General features: G+C 36.6%; 1 protein-coding gene across 4 annotated transcripts in view; it reads left to right on the top strand.

The window, feature by feature from the left end:
• SDK1 (sidekick cell adhesion molecule 1) overlaps nucleotides 1-11,441 on the top strand; it is a 394,723-nt gene that overhangs the window by 173,216 nt on the left and 210,066 nt on the right. For 3 of the 4 annotated variants that reach the window (XM_040574955.1, XM_040574954.1, XM_040574956.1), the window contains exon 5: nucleotides 11,302-11,435. In XM_040574955.1, coding sequence (XP_040430889.1) covers nucleotides 11,302-11,435 — 134 coding nt within the window. Of the gene's footprint in view, nucleotides 1-7,263; nucleotides 7,456-11,301; nucleotides 11,436-11,441 lie in introns of those variants that run through there. The other variant, XM_040574958.1, reaches the window with a different exon arrangement.

Below are 11,441 nucleotides of genomic sequence, written 5' to 3' on the forward strand. Positions count from 1 at the left end.
AACAAATGGGAATTTATCTGACCAAGTACTACAAGCCTGCAAGAAACACTCCTTCACTATTAATATTAAGTTAACGAGGCTTGTTGGCAATGTTAACTTTTCTGATTGTTTTACGTGATTTGGGAAGGGTGTAGAATAGCCAAATATGTTCTAGCTGTTAATTTTGTGTGTAAAGAGTATAGAGATGAAAACGAGAAGTCTACTTAAGCATCCAGTGTATGTGCCTTGTTCTATATCTCCTATTTATTAGCTTTTTTTTTCTGTATTTCATTCTGAAGTTTGTACATCTTGCTCTCTCTGGCCTCATCGCTCTGGAAGTCGTGTGATCCTTGTATGTCATTCTTTTAAGTCAAATTTTCATCTTGTGAAAACTAACCTGTTATTTCCTATTTCCTTTAACAAAGTAGTCTGCAGGGTTTATTTGTGAGCACTGTTTCCATTTTCCGTCTTCTGAATTCAGTAATGACAGCATTAAGAACGTGGAAGTTAAAAATGCAGGCACACATCTAATTAAAGGGATTGGCTAATGGGGTTACATTTTTCTTTCTCATTAGCATTCCGTTCATTCTGTTTTCTTTCTCTGTCTCCCACTACCCTCCCCACTCGGCTCATAATAAAAGTTGATTCTTGAGTATAAAGAAGTGTGTTAATACACATGGGAAAAACATGTACAGGAAGGAATTGATTTTTTTTTTTCCTCTCTAACCTAGGTAAGATATAATGGAATGTTTCATTGTTTATCTTTACAGAAATAACAAAAGGATCCTTTCAACTCCTATAAGGATTGTTTAAGAAGAAAATTAAGTAAATGTATTTATTTGCTTGTTTTCAACTGAAAAACAATCTTCTATTTTAAGTTTATACCCCTGCAGCCAAGTGATAAGGGCGTTTTAATGTTTTCCTGCATCTACCTTTTGATTTTAATGTATTGTAGGATTAGGGGATAGCTGATGCTGCTGTTATGAGAATGTGAGCAAGTAGAGATCCTCATTACAGAGTGAAGTGGATAAAAAGAATCAGTAACTGAAGGTGATGGAACTGTTGTGCCTACTGTCCATTAACTCAGTAATAGCACCTCTTCTCCAGATGAGGGGATTCACAGGGAGCAGCATTTTGCTGCGTTGCAGGAGCAAATCCCTAAAACCTCTGCAGCAGAAATGTCTGCAAGTAGGGAGATAAATATGTGAAGACAGATTGCAGTAAAGACTTTGGGGGCATCAGAGGTTTCCTGTTCTGGTCTAAATATTATGTAGAATTACTTGCATCGGCAAGATGTTGAGCATTCTGTTCACGATGTAAGGCATATAAGCTAGTCAGGTAATTCGCATGCGTGTTTTCCAGGATTTGCGAGTTCTTGTGCCATGTAACTCATAGCTGGGTATTTCTTCAGCACTGAAAATAAAAATGCTCCGCAAAGCATATTGTAGCCATAAAATCAAAGAAACAAAATTGCATCTACTGACAATTCGGGGTTTCATTTCCCTGCTCCATATGCACAGTGTTTATGGATCATCCACAAAATGTACACAAGGCAGTCTCTCGGATGCATACTCTGTACTGCTCTTCATTAGAGGGAATGCGTGGTGCTTACAGCTTCGGTATCGGATGGAAGGGATTTGAAGTTCTTTCCTTCTACGTTACCTTTGGGACTATTTTTAAAGTAGAAGTTGCTGTCATTCTACCAGAGGATTGGCAAGATTTACTGCAGAGGCTTTGGCCTCCTAACTTGCTTAAGGTTTACAACCAGAAGGCCTGAATATATGTTGCTGCCCCGCCACAAGGAAACTTGTGTCATTAGCCTCAGAAGTCAAATACGCAGTAAGTCATACGACTGTGTATTGATTTCAGGTAATTTTAAAAATAAATGGATTTGATAGGTTACCTGTCTTCCTGTTTTTGGCAACACCACCCAAGTTGAAAGCAAAAAATCTGTGTGGCCTGTTGCTCTTTGAATCATGCATTATTTACATTTTAGTTGGCTACTGAAGTTTTCTTTATGGGTTTTAGAGTCGAGGGCTGTAACCTGGTTTCAAATACTAAATACAAATGGATCCCAAGAGGGAGTTATACTTCTGAGTGTCTGAAGGCTATCTTCCAGGATGCTTTATTTTAAAAGATGCTAATGCACTTACTGGGTTTCATAGATTTTAACATATGCAGTGCTGTAGTATATTTAATAAGTTAGTAAAAACAAAAGGCTACAGAAAGCTTCCCTCTGCCCCTCTCACCCCTTTCTTTTCAGCGTACACAGGTACTGATGCTTGGGGAGTTTGAGAAAGGGATGGTCAAAGGGTGAGGTTTAGCTGCCACTGCATCTGTCTTCTCAGTCTCTTACGTAAAGCTTCTCTTGACTTTGCTTTCCATTTTCTCGAGTTCTGCAACTTTGCTGTGACATAGCTTCATGTATGATTACCTCATTTACTAGAAAATTATATTTTCTGATTTTTTTTTAGCTTGTGTTATTTTTGAAATTAGCAGTGTATAGCACAGACCTAACAATAGATAAAAAGCTATTGATAGAATAGGATTTTCCAATTGTTTGTTCTGGTCTGTTTCCTACAGTATTGATAGGAAATCTTGTTGGATACAAGCCATGACATAAAAGCCACTGGGATGTTATGCTGTTCTATGTTCTTTTTTTTTTTTTTTATCCCAAAGTTTCCAGTGTTTGGCTTCATATGGATGTTCCACATATGGTTGAATGTATCCAACTTGGCTTTGCTTTTCTGTCATTGCATTGCCTACTTACAGCAGGTACAGGGAGTCACTGCTTGCTTGCACGTTTCTGCTGGAGTTGTATTTGTGGGGATGGTGGTATTGTTTTTATTAGTGTTTTCTTTGTTTTATTGTCTCTAACTTGAAGTACTTTAAAATGTTTGTATTAATGGCATTAAAGTGTGTGATTATCTGACGTGCGATTTCTTCTGCTGTATTATTCTCAATAATAACCAGGATTTTATGACGTCTGTGGTAGATGCATCTGTTACTAAATGCAGCTGTTGTTCGATACAGATTTGTAGGTTTAAATATGAGGGGATTCTGCTTAGGGATGTACTCTACAGTCCCATGGGATACTAGAAGACTAGTGTTTGAACGCAATGCTCACCTGCTCGGTCTCTATAATTCAGGAGATTTTCAAGTAGTTGCAAGTCAGTAGGTGAGAAGTTGTTTTGCCTAAAGTCATAACAAAATGCCATACAGTTAAACTGAAAAGCAAGGGGAAAATAAAGAGTATTAAGATTTAGCACTTGCATAATCCTCTACATCTTTTGAGTGCTAGAGGTATTAGCTATTTAAGCTTATAGATAAATTTTTCAGCATAAAAACAAAAAAAAGAAATATATGTATTATCCTTTTTCTCTCTCAGCAGAACATAGAGACCAAAAGGCTAAATAACTAACTCAAGGCTATGTATCACCAGCAAAATACTGGATATACATGGCTCCCAGGCCTCTGCTCAATTCACACTGTGTAGCAATAATATTTGTCTTAATGGTGTGTGAGTAGAAATGACTTCACAAGATCCCTATCTTGATGTAGACAGCAAACCTCCAAGATATTGTGTAATAAAACTGTACAGTGAATTTGCAGCAATAACACACATGCTAGTCTCAGCAAACTGCAGTTCTGTACATAGGTAGCATGAGCTGTTGTATTGATCCAGGCCACTAAATCTTTAATTATCTTTCATAGTAAAACTTGGCTAAACAAATTGCTCTATTGCTGCCCAGTACCACTGCTCTTTGTACAGGTGGCAGCAGTAAAGGTTAATGCTTGAGTCACTTACTACTTTTTAACTTATCCATTTGCTTTTAACAAAGATTTGGTGCTGTTAAAAGGAGTAATAATGCATATAAATAGTGATGGACTGCTCAGCTGTTAATTCTGGAGCATTCCCTACTATTCAACAAAACAAGCATGCAGTAAGTTACAGCTGTACAAATTTTCCTTTCCAATGAAACTCTCCAATTTATTTCAACATACTTGTATATTGGACCACCTAACAGTTGAACGGCTAGTATTTTCCTGGCACTAATTTAAAAAAAAAAAAAAGAAAAAGAAAAAAACAAAGCCATTGGCTCCTGTGATCCTCTTCCACAATGTGTGTGGCTGTTTCATCATCACTGTTAGGCAACTGCCACTGGGTTTCGTGATTATAGCCAGACTTTTGTCAAAGCACCATGTACTCGGTATATTGGTTTTAAAAATCCTCATGTGCATTTATGTAGCTTGAAATGTATGAATTATATTGAATTGTAGTATGAGAAAATGGACCAAATGTATTGGAAAGAGTTCTTCATTGACCCAAGATTTGAAATTTTATTTTCAGACTGTGTGGGTGCTTTAGTTGCTGTGATGCAGTCTTTTGGGTCACCAAGACTAGGTATGTTTATACAGAAACAGCCATGTCAAATATTATTCTCAGCTAGTGAAAAAGATGATTTAAAATGAGACAGGTGTGGAATCAAGCACAGAATGGCAGAAATATGGCTGACAGCAAATTCAGGAACATGAATAAGCAGAGGCTGGGAGCATCTAAGTAGGCAAAGCTATGGCATGTCTAAATTTATCTGTTAAATATGCTATTTAGAGGTTGAAGTTTTTGTTGTATAATCAATTACCTTTTCAGTGCGTTGCCCTGTGACAGGGATGTGCCACTGCTAATTTGTTTTATCTTTAGTGCAGTTCACAGTCATGCCTCACATTTGTTTTTATTCAGTAGTATACCTGTCAGTGAAATAATGGTATGAAGATTATTATATCTTCAGAAAACTTTAATACTTAACTACAAACCATGATACCACGTACCATTATGCTGACATTTTATCAGAAGCAAAGATACAATTTAATAACAGAACTTTTCCTTTCACAGAGGAGGAAAGGGAAAAAATCAACATTTTAAAACAAACACACAAAAACACAACACCTTGAATAATCAGTTCAGGAGAAATGTCATATAGCGGAGGAATATTCGTGTCTGTTTGTATCTGTAAATTGGGCTATAAAATCCCAAATTATTACAAATAGTCTTTGTGCTTGCTGTCAGTGAAACCAGCCAGCTGTGTAGATCAACAACCTAAGATAATTTCTAACTGCAATGTTTTGTTAAAAAAATAAAAAATAAAAATCATATTTAAGACTTTCCACCAGTTCTCTTTCCAGTGGTTGCTAGCTATGGCCATAGCAACAAATAGTGATGTCGCAAGTGGAGTTCAACGTGTTGATTGTATGATAAACTGGAGAGAGGAGAGAATAGATGCTCTGTTTACACACCAGTACCTTGAATGCAGTAACAATTTGGGAGGACAAGGAGGCTGGAGAAAATCTGACTTTTTTTATTCTAAGTTTTTGGTTTCTGTTGTTGACTGACATGTATGTTTTATCTTGAAATTCTGGGTTTTACTTGTAGTTTGAGAACTGCTATTGCAATTCGGACATTGATCGGTGTGGCTGGGTAACAAAACCCCTCAGAGTTGCCATCTAGGCGCACACAGGTACTTATATCAGCTGCACTAAGTCTTATTGCTTAAAAATTAATATATTTTTTTAAAATGTCAAAGGAGTGGAGTTGTGTGATAATAATTAAGTTGTATTAAATAAGAATTAAAGCTGCTGAAAACCTGGGGGAAGAGAAAGAACATTTTAACATAAGCAATGCGCTTATGAATATTACTGCTTGTTCTGGTTGTAATTGCTTGCTCCTGGATCGGTAGCATTGTCTCACTGCAAACGTCTATTTCATGATCAGTTATGTAGTGATTATCTTGGGTTTTGTTTTTTTTTTTTTTTTATCTCTAGACCAGTAATTGTTTGATATGGGCACAATTTTAAATATATATTTCAGATAACTGATCTAAGAGCCCCTTCTGGGAGCCTCTATCTCAAAAGAATAGAAAGCTTTTCCAAGGGCAAACTGCTAAGAATTTTATAACAACACTCAATATTTGATGGTTCTGCTTAAATCTGAGATACTTCTTTGCAGCAGTCCTGTACATAAATATTAAGGCACTTGTGACAATTTTTGTGTTTTGTAGGTTAAGATTTCTTGAGTCTTCTCCCATATATCATGTCTTCTGGATGACTGTGCTTTTTTATTTTTTTTCTCCCAATTTTTTTTGTTTGGTTTTTGTAGGGGGTGGGGTTAATGTTTTGGTGTGGTGTTTTTTATTTATTTTTTTTATTTTGCTTGGTAGCCAAACCTGAGTGGAAGCTTCACTTTGCTAGAACCAGTAATATTTCCTGAGTCTTCCAGTGTTTTTGTGGCAACCTGTTCTGAGGTTTGCCTGTTTCATAAATCATGATGTTATGGACTCATGTTTAATTTGTGATATGCTGTCATTCCTAAAACCATTATACTGCCACAACAAAGACAGGCCCTGTAGATTTCTACTTGATACCATGTCCAGTCAGGCAGTGGATCACTGATTGTTGATGAAGTACGGTTTTCCGTCCACATCTACTCCAGCTTTACATTTGCTTTACACAGGCGGGGTTTTGCATAATGGGTTCATGAGCAAACGTGGGGAATAATGTCAGTCGCCTTATGAAACCAAGGTCTTGCAAATTCCAAAACCAGAGCTAGAGAATACGGAAGCGAGGCTTTGAGCACAAAATTCTGCCCTGTCCCTCGTTTCCTCCTGGAAATACATCTTCCAAAGTCAAGCAGTTGGCCTGATCTCCTGTCAGTAGCTGGGCTGCTTTCGTTACAAGGTGATGCTCAGCCTGTCCCTGACAATCCCAACTTGTTTTGTTGTTCTTCTTTAACCTTGGTTTGCTTTCATGACTAGAAATCCCAGTCCAGAATTGCTTGTTGTGCCGTGGCATGGTTAGAGAAGCAATGCCATAAACTAGCATTGATTGTAAAATCAATGCATTAATTTGTGTAGCTGTACTTAATATTCAGCAGCTGAGTAAGTATAATTTTCTTTTATTTTTAGTTCATTTGCAATGAAATAACTGAAACCTGAGCGCTGTTTTGTAAAATTGGCATCCGGTCACAGCTCCTCTTGCTTTGTTGCTATGGCCATGCTCTGTAGCAGATACACTAATATTTTGCCCTGTGTGATTGTGTCCTGAAAAACAAATACTGTTTGCATGCATTTAAATAACTTTGATTAATAATTTCCCATCAGAATTGGAAGAGACATGGGTGGTGAAATGCTCACTGCTAAGCCACGCATGCCCTACTCTGAGTCAGGATTTCTCTGAACAGCTGTGTTTTAACTACGGTGTGTCTGCCTCTTCTTCCAGCAGCAGAGAGCCACGGGGACGTCTGTCAGTAATGCCAGTGTTAGTGCTCTGAGGGCGACATGGGTCTTGTAAAAATACCTGGGAGAGAGGGATTAGATATTGGTACCTGCTGGCGGAAAAGAGGCTTTATGAAGGCCTTTTTACTAAAATATTGCACCCTTGCTCAGGAACAGATGGCTGCCTTCTAAGAGGAAGCCTAATCAGGTTACTCTGATTCTCATTTTATGTTGTTTTTGTAACGTGGTGTTATCTACTTATTGTGTAATCTGGTACACTAACAACTGAGTTAATTTCTAACTTTAGACAATTATCCATTGGTAGATTTTGGTATTTTCCATTAATAATTGTTTTTAATACGAAATGCACCTATTTGAGATACTGCAGAGTTCATTTCCAGTATTTTAATAAATGATTCAATTTTTAGAGCTGGAAAGCTTTAACAGCAAAAAATACGGTATTAAATGCCATGAAAATTTTCCAAAGTGTCATTATTTCCATTGGCCTGATTCACGTCACACTGATATTAACATAAATTCCTTAAGCTTTAGATCAAACTTCAGAGATTATTTGCAGCAGATTATTTTTTTAAAGTATTAGCTCAATTCAGAAGTCTACAGTTAAAAATCCCAGAGTGTATCCAAGTGCTTAATTCTGGTTGCAGTAAATGGAAGATATGAAAACCTCAGTAGGTGTCTGTTTACATCTTCAGATACTTAGAAGAACTGGATATATATATATATATATATATATATATATGTATATAATATTTATTATATTATTAATAATAATAATTAAATTAAACAAATATATTAAATATTATATTATTATATATAAATTATATAATATGCATATTATATATTATTATTATTTATTATTATTATTATTATTACTGATCTCCATCATTGCAGTCTCCTGTCCTGGCAGATCATAGCCTTTGGTTAGGCACCGTGTCATAGACATGGCTTGCAGTTTCGAAGGCACAACTTGTCTTCCCTTTGAGATCCATCTATTCTAGGCTGTGGGTGCTTCTGTGCTAAAGGGGTTGTAGAAATGCTTCTGAGGTATCATTGTAACTGCTTACTACTCAGACGCGTACGTTGTTTTTTGTATATTGGCTGCTGTTCCCTACAGGCTTCCACTGAGCTCTGGAGATTTTCTAAAATATCTTCTGTTAAAATATATGATTTAAAATGCTTCTTTCTTATGCTTAAGGAACCCCAAGGGATCACTCTGTTTAGTTTATTTGCTGGTTGCTTCTGTCTTGAAAATGTTAAATTGAGCTAAGTTTGGTGTTGATTTTTTTGTTCGTTTGTTTTTTTTTAAAAGCAATATTTGTTTTCCATAAATTCCGTACTGGGTATGAATTTCTGACAGGACCACTCCATCTGCTGCAGTTGTTTTCCTCAAATTTTCTAGTGAGCTGAGCAGCCGGCAATCAGATTTTCCTTCGAACATGAGTGCGGTGCTGTCATAATTTAAAAGTTACAACAGACAATGAAAACAAACAATGAACCCAGGGGAACATGTTAAGCCAATTTTAGGGTGCTCTGTGCAGCTGTTGTGCAAAATGTGGTTGCAACCCTGATAAGGGATGTGGCATGAATCTTCGGATGTTTAGAAACATTGGCATTAATGAGTCCTTAAAATGTGACTAGTTGATTTTCCTGATGCACACAGCTCTTACTTGATCTAAAGAAAACTCCCAGAGTCTGTGGCCTCTGAATGCTCATGTCTTACCCTATTCCTGTCTTTAGTAACCAAAGTTGAAACATTTGATTTTTCACAGAATTCTTAGTTATTAATAACTCATTTTGGGTTCTTTAATTTAACATTAATTTGACTGTGGAATTGATGACCTCAAAGAATTGTATTCAGTAGTTTCTTCATCCTCTAATTATTTTTTTGTTATACAAATTAATATCAAACTTTTCACACTAATTTGAACACACAATATGTAATGTTAAGCCCTTCTGCACTGATCTTTTTCAGTTCAAATATACTTATGTGCATAAAATCTTCACATTTCACTTGCAAACGTTATTTTGCTCATAGATGCAGGTAGTACCAGTGTGCATCTCACTGATATTCATGGATCAACTTTAAAACTTTTGAGTATAGCTGCAGCTGTCCTCAAAGTAGTCTGAAATGTATTTCAGTATTTTCAAAGAATCTTTGTAATGTTGCATGCTTTAGAACTACTGGAGGAATGACTATAATTGCATAGTCTTTTAATATTCAATTATTAGCACTTCACTGGAATTTTATCTTTATTTGCTTTATCAAATGTCATATTAATTGCATTTTATATCTGCACTCTGTAAATCTATCAATCTTTGATTTTCTAAGTCAATTAAACAATTACAGTTTCATTGAATAAAGAAAAAATCATACCATGACATTTCTTACAGTTTCTATAATAAAAGCCATCAATAAAGATGATGCAAACAAAATCTTTAGCTGGTGTGCAAGGACTGAATTCAACAGATGTGTACCATCATCAGTGCTGGAAAATAGCTTTATGTATTTTTGGGATATTTTTGATTTATTGGTATCTACTGATAGCCTTATAGAAGTTCAGTGTTCTTTGTATCCACGTTAGAAAACTGAAGTGATGATATCCACAGCATTTGAACACTCTTCAAATAGAGGGTGTTATCTTCTCATTTCCAATGCCGCCATCTACATAAAAATAAAAAAATAGTATGCTACAGTAGGAGTGGGCTTCCCCATTGCTTTAAAATGTTTTTTCAAAAGCAAAATAATTGTGATTTACTCATGTTAACGATACCTTGCCAAAACAGGAGGAAGACACACAGGAAATTCCAATACTGATTGATTAATATACAACGAGTTAGACTTGGCATCTGACTCTTTATGGCCTATTGATGTACGAACTTTTTCATCCTGTGTAACTTTATATCTTGTGTTTCAACCTCATCCTCAAGGATTTGCCTAATAGCACAGCTGAACTCAGTGGGGCTTCTCATCAAATGATGTAAGTGCAGGTAGGAGTTTCTTGCTCCAAGACTTGCATTCAGATTACCGAAGTTTTGCCTGGCCCAGTCGGCATTTGTGTCATCTCTTAGCTCTACAGGCTTGCTATGGAACTCTACATGTTCTTTTATCTGTTTTTCAGCTACCTGTGTCCTGCTCAATTCAGCCCTTAGAGTTTTACATAATTTCTCTGGATTAAAACTTTATCTTGTATAGGCAAGGAAAAGATTATTCAATACATTTAAAATGCAAAGGCTCCAACCCTGCTGCAGTGTAAATGAGTAATGGTGGCCTACGAGGGGATTTCTAGAGACATTTGATGTATAGCAGCACTAAGCAAGGGTTATATAATTACATTTACTGACTCCTCCAAGCCTACGCTGGTACTAACCGCAGGGTTGTGCTTTCCCACCTGCTTTAGGTTAAATGAAAGCTCTTCCCTCCCTATGTACACATAGCTTATCCGAGGATATCGGTTAGGCTCTAACCTGACAGTGTTCTTTGTCTGTGGTGTTGCAATAATTACTGATACCATATCTACATAAAGTTTACCTTCTGGGGTTCAGCAGCCTTTTTCTTTTTTTTTTTTCCTTCACTGAACTGGGTGGTGTTATTCCCCGAGTGTTAGCCTTTTAATAGGCTAGCCTTCACTTGTAGGAAAGGTTCTCGGTCACACTGGCTTTGTGGTATGCTGATGTTTGCTGGGACCATTAGCCCATAACAATGCAGTTCGCAGGGTGTCTCCATTTTTATTTGTCACTTCATCTGTAACTTCTTAAAACCATTGAAACTGTTTTGATTTCATGTGTTACAGCTTTTTGCATGTCACCATAAACAACTCACATGATCTAAAGAGAGAAAAAAAAACTAGAAGCATTGAAGATCTTGTGTTACTTGCAAATGTGTTTGAAGCTAGACTGTTTTGGATTACCTTACATCTTGCCTTAAATGCCCAATGAATATCCTATGATTCTGTTGAGTCTGAAGCACTGTACAATTTCTGTATAGTGAATACTGTTCTTTGCTTTGAACGCTATTTTTTACTTTCCTAAACAGAGCTATAACACTGGAGAATCAGCTGGTGATCCTAGCAACGTCAGTGGCTGATGCGGGAGGCTACTACGTCCAGGCTGTCAATGAAAAGAACGGCGAGAACAAGACGAGTCCATTGATTCAGCTCAGCGTAGCAAGTGAGT

Source organism: Cygnus olor, chromosome 15, assembly GCF_009769625.2.
Source record: "Cygnus olor isolate bCygOlo1 chromosome 15, bCygOlo1.pri.v2, whole genome shotgun sequence".
NCBI lineage: Eukaryota > Metazoa > Chordata > Aves > Anseriformes > Anatidae > Cygnus > Cygnus olor.